This window comes from Vigna unguiculata, chromosome 3, assembly GCF_037176805.1.
Source record: "Vigna unguiculata cultivar grain cowpea cultivar isolate G323 ecotype 2 chromosome 3, ASM3717680v1, whole genome shotgun sequence".
NCBI lineage: Eukaryota > Viridiplantae > Streptophyta > Magnoliopsida > Fabales > Fabaceae > Vigna > Vigna unguiculata.
In genome coordinates, this window is record NC_140794.1 from 42,543,497 (window position 1) to 42,564,294 (window position 20,798).

The 20,798-nt window shown below is 31.9% G+C and overlaps 1 protein-coding gene and 1 pseudogene across 3 annotated transcripts; both read left to right on the top strand.

The window, feature by feature from the left end:
• Positions 1-2,972: 2,972 nt before the first annotated feature.
• On the top strand, positions 2,973-8,171 carry LOC114175969 (nucleobase-ascorbate transporter 11-like; annotated as a pseudogene). Its single transcript, XR_014994024.1, has 10 exons — positions 2,973-3,601; positions 3,676-3,773; positions 3,864-4,034; positions 4,184-4,284; positions 4,765-4,900; positions 5,072-5,122; positions 6,539-6,826; positions 6,984-7,218; positions 7,303-7,583; positions 7,658-8,171. The product of XR_014994024.1 is annotated as a nucleobase-ascorbate transporter 11-like (transcript).
• A 7,267-nt stretch (positions 8,172-15,438) lies between these two features.
• LOC114176637 (AP2-like ethylene-responsive transcription factor AIL6) lies at positions 15,439-20,540 on the top strand. 2 transcript variants are annotated; one of them, XM_028061744.2, is made up of 10 exons: positions 15,439-15,696; positions 15,811-15,939; positions 16,195-16,624; positions 16,877-16,959; positions 18,428-18,436; positions 18,539-18,627; positions 19,120-19,193; positions 19,274-19,324; positions 19,416-19,492; positions 19,830-20,540. In XM_028061744.2, the coding sequence occupies exons 2-10, from the start codon at positions 15,831-15,833 to the stop codon at positions 20,273-20,275; spliced, it is 1,368 nt and encodes a 455-aa protein (XP_027917545.1). In that variant the 5' UTR covers positions 15,439-15,696; positions 15,811-15,830; the 3' UTR covers positions 20,276-20,540. The 2 variants fall into 2 exon arrangements, with proteins under 2 accessions (XP_027917545.1, XP_027917546.1); XM_028061745.2 differs by having other exon boundaries at positions 15,816-15,939.
• The last annotated feature ends 258 nt before the right edge of the window (positions 20,541-20,798 follow it).

The following is a 20,798-nucleotide window of genomic DNA, read 5'->3' on the forward strand; positions in this document are numbered from 1 at the left end:
ATTTATTTTTAAAATTAAAAAAAAATTATATTAAAATTTCAAATATTAACGAATTCTAATTTTACATTACAGTTTAAATAGTACAAATATACTTAAACTCAAGATAAATGAATAAAATTTCTAAAAATATGAAATACATTAAAATTGAAAAAAGTTATTTATATATTTATAAAAGAAAAAAAATTGGGAGAACGGATCATGTCCCTGTAAGTTGTGCCCCTTCCTGTAGGCAAATTTGAAAATATAATATTATTTAGCAAATCATTAATAAATTTACTTTCTTTACTTTTTAAAATTAAACGTGAAATTCATGGTTGTGTATAATATAATGTTATCTAAATTAGCACCTTAAGTAATACTAATGTAATACACACAAAACAAAAAAAATCATTTAAAAAATGATCAAAACCATTATTGATTTATATTAATTATCAATAAAATATGCAGAGTGCGGAATATCCTACGTAGAATGGTAGAATGTATTATTATATGTCGCATAATCACATATTCTAGTTGTCATATATATATATATATATATATATATATATATATATATATATATATATATATATATATATATATATATCATAACGTAGCCATTTTTTTAATTCATGTGCATATTTTTTTTTCTCTTAATTATTTCTAATAATATTAAATATGTATTATTTATTATTTGGACTTTTAAATTCAGTAATCATGTTTATATATCTATAACTATATATAAAGGGGATTCCCTCTTTTGTGTCCACATTTCATAATTTCAATTTTACCCTTTAAAATTTAATTATTTATTAAATTTTTAAAAATTAACGGTTAATTTTACAAGTTTTTATAAAACTATTTATTTATCTCCTTTTTCTTTTTTCTCATACTATTTATCAACAATTATTTTTTTCATATTTTCTCCATACATTTGACTTTAATTTTTATAAATATACTTTTATTTTGTTCATTAACTTAATAACATTACAATATCATCAATTATAAATATAATTCAAAAAATGCGTACACGCAGGCGCGATAGCGCCTGTGTTTACACTAATTATCTAATAATTCATGTATTATTTATAAGTTCCAAATATTCTTAATCATGTTTATTTTTATATAGTTAACCTTCTTATGTTTTGGGTTATTTAAATAAGATTATAATTCAATTTAAATATTTTAAATTAGCTTATTTATAGTTTTATTTTTTCTATAATAAAAAACTAATTCCCACATAAATTTGTGAGTAGGTAATATTAGAATAAGTTTTAATTAGAATAGATATAAGTGTAGCACATTATACATATATCACAATAACCGATGTGACATTCCACATATTTTTATTAATTAAGATATAAGTAAATCATTCCATTTCAATTAATACTAAAAGCTCAGTCACATTTAATAAATCCTAAAATCAATATACAACAACTAATCATATATTTAATACATGGAAAATGTTTTTCCTACTTTTAACGAGTTTCTTTAATTGTTGACTATATTAACACTTTTCATATGAAAACTGTTACAACACGTATACTAATATTGTTTTTATATTATGAAAAGTTTAAAACTATATGCAACTTAATTTAAAAAGTTTAAACGATATTATTATCTGATCTTAATAACCCTAAATATAAGAAGGTTAAATCTAGGACAATAAACACGATTAAGAAGACTTGGAATAGATATAGGTTTTGTATTCTCGACCTTAAAATCCAAGTAATAATACACATTTAGTATTATTTGAAATAATTAAGTGTTAAAAAAATTATGCAGACAAATAATTGCGTATTTCTTTCATTATTTTATTGCAAACAATGAATTTTTTTTCCACAACTTGAACAATCCAAATGCTCTCAAAAATAACTTTTCATTATCACCCTTTCACCAAAAACAATTGACATGAGAAAAAGAAAAACTTACACTTCCTGGTTCCGTCCTCATGAAACTTAATAACATAAAGATCTAAACTTCCACATGTGTTTGGGTGATGCATAAAGTTGTGGTACAGTCTTCAGAAACTACATAATATTCTATTTTTGGGTTGGGTGAGGGCTTTACAGAGAGAGTGAGAGAGACAACGTTATCTCAACAAAAGTCTAAATGTGGCTATAAACGGGCAAGTAAACCTCTTGAAATAGGGCAGTTGAACCATTCAATGATTCAAATCTATAAAACTAAAAGATTAGTGTGTGATCCAATTGAGTGTGACACTGAACTTGGCTTCCACAGTTCCAAACTCTCTTTCAAAAAACATCAATGGATTGGGACCTACTAATTAAATTCTCTGTTTTCCACCGCATAATCATCATTGTAATAATGTGGCAAAGCAGTTAAATTACTCCACTTCAAGCCAGTCTTCGTGAAATAAATACTGCGGAGAATAAGAATAAGAAACTTCAATTTGAAGCAAAAGTGATTCACAAGGAGCTGTGGTACCGGTTTCCACCAAAAAGCAGTGAAAACTGGAGATGGTTTATTATTATTATTTCCTTAAAGAATATTAGGAGAAAAAAAGTACAAAAATATTAATGAAGGTTGAACTTGCAGGAGTGTTATGTTATGCTATGTTACCCTTTCGTTTGAAAATTTAGCTTTAAACTCGGGTGGCTAGGTCCTTTGTCAACATCAAGAGGCCATGCCAGAGAGACGTTTATGCAATTAAGGTCACACACTCACATTCACGCTTTCCTCTGATAGCAACTTGCTAGCTGCAATGAGTTGAAGTGAAGATAAGATATGTCTCAGAGTCAATTTGTTCAATGTCCTTCCTTCAACACTAACCGTTAATCACTACACCAAAGCACGTTGTTGTGATGCTTTTCTTTCATTGTCTTTTCTCCACATACTGTTCCTTTGCTTCTACTCTCTCACTCTCCGGAATTTGGCTCTTTGCTGTGATGTAAAGCCTCTGGTTTGTTCCTCCACGTTGCAAAGCTTTCATCTTTGTTCTTGTGCTATATTGGGTTGAATTGCGTGTGCCCATCTTTTTAAAGAGAACGGTTCAATGGAAACTGGGTCGAGCAAGGCTATGGGGGTGGCTCTGGCAAGAAACATGATGTTGGTGCTGCCAAAGTTGAGGCCTTTGTGCCAAAAAGTGATCACAATCCTAAAGAGTTGAGGTCCTGGGCTAAGAGAACTGGGTTTGTGTCTGATTATTCCGGGGAAGCTGGGACTAGTGCCAGTGAGAAGTTTGATAGTGTTGATGATCAGAGAGAAGGAGGGTCCTCTCCCAAGATAGAGATTGATCCGGTGCTGGGGTTGGCGAGGCCTAATAGGGACAATGAGATTGAACCGGTTTTGAGATCAAAGGATGAGTGGAATGGGGCAATGTGGAGTCAAAACCAGAAGAAGAAAAACAGGGATGAGCCTGCTGTGGCTTTGGCTGGTCATGGTGATAAGAAAGTTGGGTTAAGAGGGAATGGTGATGCAAACGGAGTGGTGAATAGCCATGGAGTTTCTGCAGTAGCTCCTCTTCCAGAACAGAAGAAAGAGGAAGGAGTAGCTGAAGATGTTAAGGTGAATCTTTTTCCAGAGGGGGAGGAACCTGCTGATAGAGGTTGGCAGAGACCATCTGGATTGAAGTACGGAATCACAGAAAATCCTGGTCTCGGTTAGTTTCAATTCTATTTTCTGATTTGCTAAAAAAATTATAGCTTCTTTTGATTTACCTATCTTTAACTGCAGTACCTCTCATCTATTACGGCCTGCAGCACTACCTCTCGTTGATTGGCTCGCTAGTATTAATCCCATTAATCATGGTGCCAACCATGGGTGGAACAGATGTAAGAAATGCCTTTGTGTAATGACCCTAGGAAAAACTGATATCATACTTTTTCGTATTCATATGTATTCACTTACATCGTTGATGGCAGAACGATACTGCAAATGTAATTTCTACAATGCTGTTTCTTTCCGGCGTCACAACGATACTGCATTCCTACTTTGGCACCAGACTACCTTTAGTTCAGGGAAGCTCTTTTGTGTATTTAGCACCAGCGTTGGTTATCATAAATGCTGAAGAATTTCGAAATCTAACACAACATGTAAGTTCACTGATTGATAGAAAATGTCAGTTTATTGTCTTTAAGCCTTTCAGGCTTGTAAAATTGTATGATGTAATCTAAATCCTGGTAAATTAAACTATAATTGTTATATTCCCAGTTTCCGTGTTAATGTCTGCTAATAACTGCAGAAATTTAGGCACATAATGAGGGAGCTCCAAGGAGCTATAATTGTTGGTTCAGTATTCCAATGTATCCTGGGACTCAGTGGTTTAATGTCTCTTCTTCTCAGGTAACATGTTGCATGTGATCTTTCATGTGACCACGAGGACCAGATTGATTTCATCTTTTCATTTTTATTTAGTTTATTTTGTTAGTTTGCTATGCTGTTAAGTAATTAATTTAAATAAGTATGTCATCCATAAGATAATTCTAATGCATAATATCCTGTTTTAAATATTTCTTGTTGAATCGTCTTGATTCAAACTTTGAAGCCTTTCTTTTGATCTTTCGACTTTGTTATTGAATTTTTGCTGATATAAAGAAAAACTTTGGTTATTAAACTTCATGGACAAACCTATCTAAATAATCTCTTTGCATTCAGCATGCATTGCAGTCAAACTTATGAATAAACTCTCCCGTAATAAACTTTTATAAAATAATTGCTAAATTAAGCTGTTTATCCAAATGCGTCCTTGAATCACATGTGATCTGAATTTATGTTGGTGAATGAACTGATTGCAAAAGTTATCAAGACTTGTAATTGTTATAGGATCATCAACCCAATTGTGGTGGCTCCAACTGTTGCTGCTGTTGGCTTAGCATTCTTCAGCTATGGCTTTCCACAAGCTGGCACTTGCATGGAAATTAGCATTCCGCAGATAGCACTAGTTCTACTATTCACACTGGTGAGTATTTCAGGAAGCAATGATATCGAATAATCTGGTGTGTGAAAAGTCTTTGTAATGACTGCAAAGTTCTTTACATATTGAAAAAACTTTCTGTGTTTGTCTCAAATAAACAATCCATGAACTTTGTTTCTCAAACTCATCTTCGTTTCATCTATTTCTTATTTGAAGCATCTTCGAGGAATATCTATCTTTGGAAATCATTCATTTCGAATTTATGCGGTAAGTATATGTCTTGAATTAATATGTTCCTTATTTGATTTTGGTTTTTCTTTAGACATGGCATACAAAAAAGCAATATTTTAATTTACTGGTTTCATTGTGTTTGGTCATCCTTTCAAAACTCAGTCTCATACCGCACATTGTGAGGATAGAAAAGATAATCATAAACCCACTTACTAAGAATGATTACTTTAGTTGAATGAATGACTTGAATTCAATTCAAGATCACACCAAATTGATTCTGATATGTATCAGACTGTTGAAAAACTAAGTGTGAGTTTAAGTTTCATATCAAGTACAAATAAAAAAGTTGAATACCATGTAAGGATGAAGATCCATAAACCTATTGTCTTAAAGTTTTAAATTGAAGGTAGTGTCAATCCCTCATGTATGGATTAGTTCATGTCTTATTAGTGTTGTATCTTGGTACTTTCTGCCGGCTTGATCATGTTTTTAGGATTGTTATTTATTAAGAGTTATGAATATTGTTTAGGAAGTTACTCTCCCCTTAGTTCTTTAGTGAGTTAAGTTTCTTCTACCAACAACTGGCATCTATGATACGACAAAAATGAAGGTACAGCTAGACACAAATGATCTTTCGGAAGTAGTTGAGGAGACTGTTAAGTTTTTCTTCTACCAACCAATCCAATGGCTCATTAAAAATCACAAGGAAAGGAAAGTAAGAAAGCAATATCTGGTTTTGTTTGTTGTTGTGTCATAAGATATTTTCACAACAATCATCATGACTGTCAAATCAACATTTGAAATCTGAAATTTCGTCTAGAATCAAAGTGAAGGAGATGAGGGAATGCAAGCTTTGAATCTTGTTAAGGAATTTGAGAAGTAGAAAATGAAAGAGTATGAAACAATTAACGAGTATGCTAAAAAACTTCTTAACATTACTAGCAAGGTAAATTTGCTTGATTCTAAATGTTCTGATTCAAGAGTAGTTCAGAAACTATTGGTAACTTCCCTTGAAAAATGAGCTTTCTTCATTGGAAAATGCCAATGATTTGTCAAGCATCACCTTGGCAGAAATGCTTTGCAGGCGTAAGAGCAAAGGAGCATAAAGAATTTCTGGACAATTACTGGAATCTTACCAGACAATTTCTAGAATCCTACTGAACAACTTTAGAAATTTAAAAAAAAAATATATCCAGAATTAAAATAAAAATATAATCAATACATAATTATGATTAATAAGAATAATATATCAGAAATTTCCTAACGATAGTCAAGTTGCTACATGATTCAAGCTTTAAGGTTTGAAAATGGGAATACACTTGTAATAATTTCACCATGTTTTTTAAGGAAGTAGGCATTAAGTATCGATTAAAAGTTCCGTACACCCTTCAATGAAGTCTTCTACCAACATATACTAACCAATTTTGTTTACAAACTTTGGAAAATTTGCAGGTTCCCTTGAGTGTTACATTAACTTGGATATATGCGTCGTTTTTAACAGCTGGGGGAGCATATAACTACAAAGGATGCAATCCCAAAATCCCAAGTTCAAACATTCTGACTGATGCATGCAGGAAGCATGCTTATACCATGAAACATTGCAGGACTGATGTATCTAACGCGTTGTTAACTTCTGCATGGCTCAGAATCCCTTACCCTTTGCAATGGGGTTTCCCTATTTTTCATTTTAGGACTTGCATAATCATGGCCATAGTATCACTGGTTGCTTCTGTGGATTCAGTAAGTAAATTACTTAAATGCTTGCAAATACAAAATATTAGCTTCATGGTATTGTGACACCCACAGTTATAAACCAATGTAATATACTGTATTTGTAAGAAACAACATGAGCAGAAACTAAAATTGTAACTAAGTGAATGACAAGTTCGTTTTGCAGGTTGGAACTTATCATTCTGCATGTGTGCGAATCAATTTGAGGCCTCCAACTCCAGGAGTTGTGAGTCGAGGAATTGCATTGGAGGGTTTCTGTAGTATATTGGCTGGTCTTTGGGGTTCGGGAACTGGCTCAACCACCTTGACAGAAAACATTCACACTATTGACACAACAAAGGTAGCAAGTCGTAGGGTGGTGGAACTTGGAGCAGCTTTCATGATTCTCTTTTCCTTTATGGGTAAATCAACAAAACATAACGACATAAACCATAGTTTGATGTCAAAACTACTAAACACCCAATCTAAACCTTTTTAACTTGCAGGAAAAGTGGGTGCTCTACTTGCTTCCATTCCTCAGGCCTTGGCTGCTTCTGTACTGTGTTTCATCTGGGCTCTTATAGCAGCTTTGGGGCTTTCAACCTTACAGTCTGGTCAATGTAGCAGCTTCAGGAACATGACAATAGTTGGTGTTTCATTGTTCCTTGGTCTATCCATCCCTGCATATTTTCAACAGTACAAACCTCAAACCACTCTGATACTACCACCTTACCTCGTACCTTACGGGGCTGCATCTAGTGGACCATTCCATTCTGGCATTCAACAAGTAAGCACCATCTCTATGCTGCCAAATAAAATAGCATGAGAAAGAACTTATTCCTTTTCTCCCCAATGTTTCAGCTTGATTTTGCAATCAATGGTCTTATGTCCTTAAACATGGTGGTTACACTGTTGGTGGCATTCATACTAGACAACACTGTCCCAGGAAGTCAACAAGAACGAGGGGTGTATATATGGTCACGACCTCAAGATATTGCATCTCATCCTTCTCTGCTATCCACATATTCTTTGCCAAGGAAAATTGCTAGGTGTTTCGGTTGGGCCAAATGTTTGGGAGTCTGAATATTACTTTGTTTCTCATGTTAAGATTCACTTCTCATCTCAGGAATTTAGAAGATATTGAAGCTCATCAAGAAGACTGTATAAACAAACATAATATATATACATAGTTGGGGTTTTTTACAGCAGGGCCAAATAGGAAATAGTTTAGCACTGATTATGCCTGTGAATTATAGTTAGTTTACACTGGTCAATATGTGATCTGAAAACAAAACAAAAGACAAGTTATTGTACTTGTACATTTATATTTTTTCTTAATCAATTAATGGTTCAATTTTTGCAGTTTCAGTTGATATTTGGGGTTGCAGTGAATCACTGTCAATTGAAAATAATGCAACATTTACATGTAAAGATATGGAGCCTTCCAATGACTTGATAAGTGCTAAGAGTTTATGTGAAGATATGGATTTGTTTCATCAAAGTAAAAAGAAGATGAAATCACAAGCCGCAGTTAAGTTGTTTTCCCTTCTGTTTCCTAATTAGGAGGATGTGCTGCCATTTTTTTCTGGTTATATGTTTGTTTGGTATCAGAGATTCACATTTCAACAGATTGTTATTTAATTTTTTATATGCTAAATTAAAATACAGTTTTGGAGAGGCAATTGATTTCGTTATATATTCCACATATTCTTTTGAATTTATGTTCTTTCTAATTAATCATAATGTGTTAAAATAAAAAAGTTATTTACATATATCTTTGCAATTTTTTTTTTTTAATTTACATTTTGTTTTAAGTTAACAGATCCATAATATGAAAAATACTCACCTGTTAAAAGAACAACGATAGTGTTTCTGTTTAACTTAAGTGTCACAAATTTTATTGCGGTGAGAGGTAAGTATCGGCAAATTATGTTAGACCATTTGACTAATAAAGATAATCTAATTAACAAATATAGATAAAAGGTATATTTTTCTTAGGAAAATGATAGATTAACAAAGTTTTTTTTAATAAAATACTAAATAATGTAAAAAAATATTATTTTTATTACTTCTTTTTGATTAAAAAATAAAAAATAAATCTATTTTAATCCTATTTATAAAAAGTTTGTCAACTTTATCAAAAGAAAATTTAGTCAAAACCTCATTTTCCTTTTTCTTAACTCGCAGGAATGTAATATGTAAAGTTTTCGGATCATTCAATTTGAAATCTTCTCTTTAATAATTTTTTATCGTGGAGGTGCTTAAAACAATAAGGAGGTGCAAGAAGTAAAAGTTTAAGTTAGTTCTCCATTGGACTCAGTTTATGGACATGCACCGCATTGATAATGATAAGCCCATAGCATCTCTTGCAGCATCCATGGATAACTTTTTGATGTACTTCCATACATTTTATCTTGCATTTCTATAGAGTTGTAAATGACTTATTTGTTCTTATCTTCTTTCTTTCGTCTTCTTTTTCTTATATTATATAATACAAATTTACATTTTAGAATGTATAATCTCTGTACATTCTAAAAAGTCTTCAAATTAAACAATCCAAAACTAAAAATGAAAATTTTAAATTAAAGAATAAATTTGGAATTTTAAAATTTATGGGGTGCCGATGAAACTATGGAGGTGCAAAAAAAGCTGCCCATCCATCAAATCCTCTCGTCGTAGTCACCCAAACCATAAATTTCTTTCTCCACCTCCTTCTGCTCTCTCTCAGTCAAAAAATAGATTCAGGAAAACCTTTCAGGACGTGCCAAAAACCTTGCAATCTAGGAGGATATTTATGGAAATTAGACAACAAATAATGGGCCTGGGCTGAGCTACAATTTTAAAGCCCAATGTACGTATTCCACAGTGCTTTTCACCCTACCTCACGTGCGTCACGAGTGATTTGAGTTATGTATTTTGTCACAACTCTATTAAAAGATCATTTACCATATTATATAATGGTCAAACCAAGGAGGACTAGATTTTCTAAATGTTTTGTTGAAAATGGGATCAATGTGAGGATTAAAACAATTGTAGATTTGATCTTGTTGATTTTATGTGTTGATTGTCTACTCATCACATGTAATGATCTAGAAGAAATCAAAGTCTCTAAAGGGGAAAATGAAGTTAGATTTGAGAGGAAAAATGTGGATGAACTTACTTATTTTCTTGGCATGAACTTAGTGCAAATTGGAAGAAAGATTATGCTACAACAAAAGAGATGCATGAATGAAGTATTGAAGAGGTTTAATATGGTTGGGTGCAACATTAGACTAACATCAACTAAAGCTAACATCCAACCAATCAAATATGAGGAAGGAAAGTTAGTTAACAACACGTTTTACTAACAATATGTTTGCAACAACAAATCAAATATTTCCTATGGTGTATGTTTGGTTAATAGTTTTATGAAAGATCTTAAGTAGTTACATTTAATAGCATAACAAGAAAGAGAATTCCAAGATACTTTAAGGAAACTTCTTATTGCAATGTTTTGTTTCTTAAATTTAACAAAATTTGATTTAAAAAGACTAAATTTACGTATTTATAAAATTAGAAAATTAAATTAAATCAAAATTTTGAAAATGAAGTAATTCTAATTTTCATTTAAAATTAAAGGACCAAAAATATATTTAACATTTTTTGTTATGTTGTATATAATTTTTCGGAATTTCTTTGCATTTTTTTTGTTTGTTAAGTTTTCATTGAGAGCAGAATTGTTATATGATGTATTAATAGTTATAATTTTTTATCTGCGCTACAGTCTCAATTGTAACACTTTTTTAGATTTGGTGATGCATTTTGGTTTCTAAAAAACCAAGTCATTATATCTTTGAATACGACAAGTTGTGTGACTTAAGTCTTTCCTATAAGAGATTCATTTATGAGTGAATGATGCTATGAAAAAGACAATATATCAAATTGAAGCTATCCTTCTACGTGATCAAGTTAATGAATGAGTGAATGATCAAGTTAATAAAGGGAGATTGAAGTTATATTTTTTGCATGTTTAATTGTAAGTTTTAAATATGAGATGAGGGATTTTAAAGATCTAAAAAAATCTTAATAATGATGTCATTTAAATCATTAAATTATAGAAGAGTGTTCGTTAATACGTGCATATGAATAATTTTAAATATGAGATAAAAGATTTAAAAAGTTGAAAAAAATCTTCAATGCGGTGACATTTAAATTATTAAATTGTGAAATAAAGTATTGTAAAATAATTTAAAGGTTAATATGAGTATATTATGTTATACGCATAAGGTAAAATGGGTCTGGTTCAGTGGACTGGCCCTTCAGTCCACCAAAATTTGGTGGGTAGGTTGGAATTATTCACCTGATCCGTTCTGACTTATCGGAATAATGGACCAAAAATGGACATTTTATAGGCATAAGGTAAAATGGGTCTGGTCTAGTGGACTGGCCCTTCAGCCTACCAAAATTTGGTGGGTAGGTTGGAATTATTAACCTGATCCGTTCTGACTTGTCGGAATGATGGACCAAAAATGGATATATTATATGCATAAGGTAAAATGAGTCTGGTCCAATGGATTGGACCTTCAGCCCACCAAAATTTGGTGGATAGGTTGGAATTATTAACTTTATCTGTTCTGACTTGTCAGAATGATGGACCAAACATGGACATGTTATATGCATAAGGAGAAATGAATATGGTCCAGTGAACTGACCCTTTAGTCCACCAAAATTTGGTAGGTAGGTTGAAATTATTAATCTGATCCATTCTGACTTGTCATAATGATGGACCAAAATATGCACAGACGCAAGTTGATCTATTAATTTTTTAAAATAGAAATTAAAATAAAAAATTGATTTTTATTTGTTACATTATTTAAATGATTTAAATATACCATAATGTGATTAAAGATATTAACAATTACAATTTAAGTTCTAATTATTAATTATATTATAATAATTTACATGTAAAAATAATAATTATTTTCATTTATTCTATTAGAAATATTATTAGTCAATTAAAATTTAAAAATGTTCACAATAATATATATATATATAATTAAAAAACAATTAAAAAACTAAAAATATAATAAAAAGGTTGACGTTTCAGTTTCTAGCTTGTTGGTAGGCCACCACCATTTGATTAATTGATTAAGCAGGTTAGAATTTTCAATGGGTCAATCTATTTCATCAATATGGGCTAATAATAAAAGAATTGCCCTATTTTAACACTGTTAGTTAATTACATGAATAAATACTGACATAGTTAGGAGAAGAAAGCTTTAGAAATATAATCAGGCTGAATAAAAAACTTTGTAACTCTTAAATTTGAATTTTTTTTTATTCACTATCTATTTGTCTTACGATCAAAATAAATGTAAGTAAAGTAATATATTTTATGCGAAGATTATATAGTAAAAAAATATTATTTTATTATAATATATAAATTTGGAGTGTGCAACGTGAGTAAAAGATAAGGCAACACGAGGTAAAGCTAACCAATAGGATAGGTTGAAAGAAAAAAAAAAATTTATTTAACAGACTCGTGCATAAGCACACGAGGTGTGTCTGTGAATTAACCTAACGAGAAGCCACGTCTCATCTGATGTAGATTCAATCTCAAACTTTCATGGGATGGGACCCAATACCACCAACGTAAACCATACTGCATTTATATATGCAAACATAGTCGATTTTAAGGAAAAAATCAACTTTGCTTGCGTTGCTTTGTTTGTTTGTTACACCGCGTAATCAACAAATACCATACTGTTACGTGTTTTTAAATCTCTTCACCTCTCTTCTACGTGTGAACTTCACATGCTATCTCTCATGCAAGACTTTCGTGTTTTCGTTCTCACTGAAATACTACTTTAATTTCATGCTACCAACTCAATTCTACGTCATAGTACAATACAAAGTTCAGTCTACTTCCAAAACTCAATTCAAAGTTTTTCACTCCACAGCCACACACATATTCAGTCTCTCCACGTCTCTTTATATTACTTTCAATAATATTTTTTATAACTTTCTACAAAATAATATAGTAATACTTAATATCCTCAATTTATTATTGAAGAAACTTATAGTTTTATTTCACTGGTAGAGAGTAATAAAAACTTTAGTCAAAGTGCACTGATAATATATTTTAATTTATTATTCAACTACAAACTATTGTAGCTTTTGTATTGACTATTTAAAAATTACATTAACATTTTTTTGAAATTAAACTTTTTGGTGATACTTTAAAAAAAATTAAATTATTATAAAAATAACAAAAGAGAACTTAATTTAAATTAAATTATTTACTCAATTTTCTACACATTCTTTTAAAATTGGTATTTAAACAAAATTGTAAATAAAAACCTTCAGCATTTTTGTTCAACAACTTTATATTATCAAAATAATTTTTCATTATAGGAGACCCCACTTATTAATAATAATAATAATAGTAGTAGTGGTTTAATAAAATATTGAACAATTTGTATTATATTAAAATATTAAAGTTAATGATTTATAATATATATGACGTTGATATGAATAATTAGTTTTGATATATGATTAATTTATATATTTTTTAATTAAAAAATATAATAAAAAATATAAAATATGGTAAAATATTAGTTGTATTAGTAGAAACACATACCCACACACTAATCTGTATATTCTTGTAGATAACTGTAGTTACAGAAAAAGAACTATAAAAAAATATTTTGTATTATGGTATTTTATTAATAAGAAGTTAGTGCTTTGAAATTTCTTACGAGACGGTGACAAAAAGTCACTTCTAACCCATAATGTTTATACTTAATAAAAAGGTTAGTGACTTATAGTGCATTATAATGTTGGTATGTGATCAATTTTAATATACATGACAAGTTTATAGTTTTTAGTTTAAGAATATAATTAAAGATAAAATGTGTACAAAAAGGAAAAAAATTCATTGTTTTAAATTAAAAAAATAATGTTTTATATATTTTATTTTAAAAAATGTAAGTTAAAATTGTAAAATTTAAAACTTTCACTGGTTTTTATTTTGGTGTTTTTATTTAAAAATATATTATAAAATAAAAATTTATTAAGTTCCGAGGTTACTAAGAAAAACAATATATTAATAATAATTATCATTTTAATATAATTATTTCATCAATATTAATTTAACATAATATATTAATATAATGTATAACTATTTAATATAATGTAAATAAATATTAATATTAATTGTTTAAGTTTTTAGTATTATATAATATTATGGATTTATTTAAATATTTATATATCTTAGTTCTTTTTTATAGAGCGGGTTTTGTATTTTTAGTGTGTATAGAGTGTAAACAACTGGATCATACATTCCAATTTATGGTCATTGATTTAGTTTATATTGATTAGCTATCAAACTAAACCATTTTAAAATAAAGGGGTTAAATTGAACTTAATAAATAAATAGATAGAAAAAAATTTTAACCGATGCAGTATATGATATTTTTAAGGGGACTTTTCAATTTAGTGGTGAATTTCAAAATAAAGTTTGCAACTTATTAGATTCAAATTAAAAAAAAAAATATGTTAATTGGTTTTTAAAAGTTTAATCCATAATTAATTTTTGCATTAATTATTTTTAGAATAAAATAATATTTATCAAAAATAAAGAGGTTAGTTGGATAAACACATAAAAAGGATAAAAGTATTATTCAGAAAGTTAATTTAGAAAATATAAATTCAAAATGAATTTATTATTAACTAATAATATATATGGTAGAGTTACTACTTATGGGGACAGTTAACTTATCAACACTGAGAATTATTATCTTTCGGGTTTAACACACAATGTATCAAACCATTGTCAATGACCTTCACCAAGACATTAATTAACAAATATTGTAATTAGATTAATAACCTCAGATTAAATTACATAATGAAGATTATTAAATAGTTGAGCTTAATTAGGTCTACAGAGTAAAGGTTCATAAGTAGTATATAAACAGTGAATCCAGATACAATAGTTGGAGTCTTTTATGAACATTTAATGTAACAATGACTTAAGCTTAGAACAAAAAAAACTACAGGAGTAAGAAGAGAGTACAAAATCTAGAAAATTAAGAAAATATCAGGCTTTGCAAGAATATATATTGACAGAACTATAAATAACAATTTTATGATTTTATTTTACATTAGAACAAGATTATTAATTTTGTTAAGAGAAGAAGTTTATAATTAAACCTTAAACTTTGTATTTGTTTAATGATATTATGGTCCGTAACGCATTCATCTAAATAGAGTAATTACTGAAAGAGTGTAAACAAGGAGTCTGCATCTGCATGCAAGACATGTGTGGGACTAAAACGAATCGTTTTTTCCCTATTTAAAAACTATTTTTACACAAAAAGTAAGGCTATTTTGGTAATTTGCTTAGGAACCCTGCCAAATTCTTCAATTTTTTGCCAGCCCGCATCTTTGGTAACCTTCTTTCTTGTCAGACAATTTTCTTCTGTTAAGAACAATAATACTAATAATAAAAAGAAAAGAAAATTTATTTTTTCAAAGTGAAACTGATTTTTTAAAGTTAGACTTAATTTTTGTATGTGAAAAGTAACACTCAATCTCTCTCTGTTGACAGGCAAGACCGCTAAACCCACCCCTTATAAACCAACACCTTGCTCTTTCCACTCAACTCATCTTCCCTTCTAAGCTTTTTTTTTCTCTCTCTTTATTAAAAACTCCTTTTGATTCAAGAAACTGTTCTTGCATGCATTCTTAGCCAATTTCATTCTAACCCATCACCAACCCTCACAACCTTATTTTAATTTCTTTCATCTATTTATGAGTAGCAGTACTATAAGCATGGTGGGGCTGGGATAGCTCTGTCTATCGCTCTCACACACACACACAAAGATACACAGTGCAACGCCTTGAGCTGTGACTGGAGAGAGGTGATTTCAGTTTCGGGGTTGTTCTTGTTTGTTTGTTTGTTTGTTGGGTCATTTGTTTTTTTCGACAGAAAACCCGTTTCTGAAACTGTCCTTGTTTTGCTGATCTGGTCGAAGTGTAGCGACACACAAAAACCATGGCCGGTGCCACAAATTGGCTTACGTTTTCGTTGACTCCCATGGAAATGCTCAGATCCCCGGACTCTTCCTCTCACTGCATGCTCGATAATTTTTATGCCACCAATGGTAACGCCACTTCTCTAAATCACTCTTCTTTATGCCTCTACTCTTTTGGAATCGGAAATGTTCTTCACAAACCCAACTCACTCACCCACGTCAACCCCTTCCTATTTATCCTGCACGATCTTCAATTTCGTTTCTCACTTCGTAATTCACAACCACAATCTTTTCAACATTCAGAGTAGCAAGCTTGTTCTTCCTTGTGTACGTATATATATGTGTATGATTATTATATTTTTTACTGGGATTTATTTTTTGCAGGGTGGACAAATTCCAAGGGATTAATGGATTCTGAGAGTGAAAACCAGCCACTCGTGGTGCCGAAAGTGGAGGATTTTTTGGAGAACCAAACGGAGACTCAACAAGACGATTCTTCGCTGACCCAAATTTACGACCATGGCTCTGCCGCTGTTTACTTCGGCGACCAGCAAGATCTGAACGCCATTCCAGGGTTTCAACCATTCTCAGGTACCAACTCGAGCCCCGAGTTGGATGACTCAGCCTCAGACAAGACCACTCGGGTTGCACCAGCTGAGTTAGGTGCCCACTCAGGAGAGTCTAGCAAAGGAGCTTTGTCTTTATGTGATGCTGCTGCACATGAGAAAGCCATCATTGCGGTGGAGTTTGCTACACCTAAGAAGGTTTCTCAGACCATTGGCCAGAGAACTTCAATATACAGAGGGGTCACAAGGTAGTAAAACACCACCCACCATCATCAACCCTTCAATTTCTTTTTTATGGTGTTATTTTTATTATCATTATTGTGATTATTCTATCATTGTTAAGTTCCTTTTGTGTGTTAAATTAATGAACCAGTGTGGCTAGTTGAGGGTTCAGTTGTCATTTACTGAAAATTGGTCAAGGGCGTGATGAAATTGGCATGTTTTGAAGAGCCTTTTGTATTACTGTTATTAATTTGTATTTTTGGGAATGTTCACTGCAGACACCGATGGACGGGTAGATATGAAGCGCATCTATGGGATAACAGCTGTAGACGAGAGGGTCAGGCCAGGAAGGGGCGTCAAGGTTCTTCTCTCTCTATTATATTATCTCTTCATTTCCATTGTTTTCAATTTATCTTTATTTTTTTTGTTAAATGTATTTTAATTTATCATGAACTTTGAAAATAGGAGCAATCCAAAAGGAAATAAATAGGGAAACTGACTCTACTGCAGAAAAAGAGGGTTGCATGCATTTGAAAGTGCAGTTAAATTAATGCTTATTATGTGTACACATGTACTAAGCATTTCTTAATTGCGTCTTTTTGGTTCAAATTTTCAAAATAGAATGGAAATTTCTATTTCTTTTTTAGTAATTTTTTTCCTGTACATTTTTTTCTGTTCTAAAAATAAAGCGTGAGATTTACTCTGATGCGATGTGCCGCCGTTTTGTCACTGTGGGTGGGGTGGGGTCTGCAATTTCTCTCAGTTGATTTGATCCAATGTGCCGCCATTTTTCATGGTTAATCTCTCTCCTGTTTGGGACCTGTTTGCGAAAATGCCTCTGCTTTCATATTTGTTTAAAATTTGATTTTGATAAATTAACTTTGTACTAGTAAAATGTATGTTGAAACTTTAAATTCGTTTACTTACGTTAAAATTGCTACAATACATTCAGACTTTAAAACAATTAAGCATTGTTTGTGTTCCGTAGTGGAAGTTTGGAAGAGGCGCGTCCAAATGTGAGAGTTTGGCTTTAACTTTTACTTTTGCTTTCAATTCGCCAGGAAAGCTGGGTTTGACCACAACATCATTTCTCGCTCACTGTATTGAAATTTGCACTTACATGAATGTGGGGGGAGTCCCATGTTGGCTGAAAGGGTTTTTTTTACAGTGTCTGGGCCCGCAAATAATAATGTCGTCTAGATTCTGAAACAAATTCACGGGATTTATCAGATCCTTGGATGTTTTTGCAGTCACAAATTACATGTATAACTGTTCATATCTTATAATAAATAATCACTTTTTGCAAGAAAAGGGAAATTAAATTAAAGGCATTTTGTCTCCTCATTAGAATAGGCAATTTGACATTTCCTTTTGGCCTGGTTTTATTTGGCTCTAGTGGATTATTAAGCTTTTGTGTAGTCAAAATTTTGAAAATTCACATCAATCGGTTCTTATAACTTTTTGCTACTATTAAACCTTGATGGGGTCCTTCGGTGTCTGTCTGCTATTAGAAAAGACGGGCATCGCAGATGGATGGCGTCTCGTGTATTATCTTTTGGCTAGAATGGGGAACCAAAGAAAAGTGAGAAAAAGAGGGTAAAAAAAAATTAAAGTAACTTGCGTGCAGGCGCCATTGCATGCATTTCATCACTTTTCCTTTGGTCGTTTACATTTTTGCTAAGAAAAATAGTTTTTACCTGAATATTTTGACCACTCCGTAAGGTTAAATTTGATTTTTCATGGCTTTTTCATCGCTGTTTCTTTGCATGGAATGTGGTGGCATCGCGCACTTCATCACTGTGTCGCACGTCCTTTGACTGTTCCTACAGTGTACTTGGGTAAGAAATTTTTATCCTTGGTCATTTCCCAACTTATTTTAAACTTAATACTGTATAAGAGATGATAAATTGTTGTGTTTGTAAAATTGTATGAGTTATTAGGTGGATATGACAAGGAAGAAAAGGCTGCGAGAGCGTATGATTTAGCAGCTATCAAGTACTGGGGACCAACAGCAACCACCAACTTTCCTGTAATAGTCACTTCTAATAATATTCTGTTCAGATCTCTGTTAGTTGTATGCATGAAATCGTACGTATATAGTTGAGTTAAAAGTATTGAAACGGGGCTAAAAGAGTGAGGGAAATTCTGCTGAGGAATGCTTTTAGTTCACACTCGAAGTTCGTGTATTGTGCTCACTTGATACTAGTTAAAATCAAACTTGGTCATCCTGGTTTCAGAGAAACATGCATCAGGTAGTATAAAAAAATTGGAGGCTAATGATCTACGTAAATGAAGGGTCTCAGCAAAGTTGAAGTGGTCAACAATAAGTAGAATCTTGCAGGAACCTCAGCGCAATGATTTAGCATGAATATTATTATTGTCAAACACTTGGTTTTTGTATTATATGTTTCAAATATAGAACTTTATAGATTTATATTGGTGACACTTGAAATGTAGAAATAGGAATTGTATTTTGGATCTTTAGCGCTTAGCATGGTATTTTTATTGTCTGATGTCTCAGATTTCCAATTATACAAAGGAATTGGAGGAGATGAAACATGCAGGAAAGCAAGAATTCATTGCATCACTGCGAAGGTTTGCGCACTCTTCCCAGTTAAACATATTTAGCACATTATTTCTATCCTGGAATTAAAATTGCACCGGTTTCCTTGCAGGAAAAGTAGTGGATTTTCAAGGGGAGCTTCTGCATACAGGGGTGTTACGAGGTTCATGCATTAAAATAAACAATTCTGACACTATTGATGTTGTTATTATATTCCCTATTTCTCTTATGCTTTTACTTTTTTGAACTTTCAGGCATCATCAACAAGGTAGATGGCAAGCAAGAATCGGCCGAGTTGCGGGAAACAAGGATCTATATCTGGGAACATTTGGCAAGTTTATACCCTATATCTTGTTTCAACACTGTGATTGGAAAGGTTTAATGGATTATGGTTAAATATCATGTTTCACAAATGATATCTAGGGTGTTTGGCATCACGAATTCACTGTGTTTTTCACGTTTCTACTGTGTTTCCAAACACACGGATCGTATAGTTTGAGCCCGTGACATAATATCATGTTAAAAAATTAAGTTTTCAAAGTCTTCATTCATGGTAGTCCAGAGTAATGCTAACAATGTTAATCATTGGTCTTGTTACTTACGTGTTGTGTAATGTTTGTTTTTGTTGTGCTGGAAGTTGAATAGTTTTTGTTGTTGCGTTGTTGCAGCGACTGAAGAGGAAGCAGCTGAGGCATATGATATTGCAGCCATAAAGTTCAGAGGTGCAAGCGCTGTGACCAATTTTGAGATGAACAGATACGATGTGGAGAATATATTGAATAGCTCTCTTCCAGTTGGTGGGGTAGCAAAAAGATTGAAACTTTCCTCCCCAGAATCGGAGAAGAAAAATCTTGTTGGTAGTACTAATGAGCAACCTCAGGGCACAAACGAGAGTAGCACCATCAATTTCTCTGCCATTCAGCCAGTTGCATCTATACCTTATGATTCTGCAAATGCGTACCCACAAAACCTTCTCCACCATTTTCATCATTCCAGCGGTGGAAGTAGCTCAGTACAAGAATCTGCTGCAATTGTGACCAATGCAACTTCACTCACCATCCTTCCACCACCACCAGTTCCTGGGTTCTTTTTATGGCCTCCTCAGTCCTTTTGAGTTGCTGAAATCATGAACTGCCTAATTTTCTGTTCTTTTAACAATTCCAAGATAGTCTTTGGTGCACTTTAACTTGGCATGCTGGCCCTTTGGCTCATACCAAATCCGAGTGATAGTAACTCTAGGGAGAGGATCGTGTAAGTAACTTCTCTCAACTCAAAGATGAGGAACATTGAGTTGGGCATTTTCAAGCTTTGAACAAAGCTTTCGAATTGCTTGATAACTTGCACCAGAATAATAAATACTTTATTTTTTCTTCTCCCAATTTGATTCAGATTTTCTGCATTTCTTGTACGCACAAAATACTCATGCAACTGTGAAGTTTGTTGAGCGTTATTTTTAGTATTTTTCGTAAAATCTATATTTCGTGTATGCTTCAAAAAGGTTTTTAAAGGTATTTTTGAGTAATGATTTTTTTTCCCATTAATTTAGTTTGTCTTCTTGAAACTGCCTTTCTAATTTGAAATGTATTGTTTCTCATATTCCAAGTGATTTAGGTAGTGTATGTAAAGGAAGAAAAGAG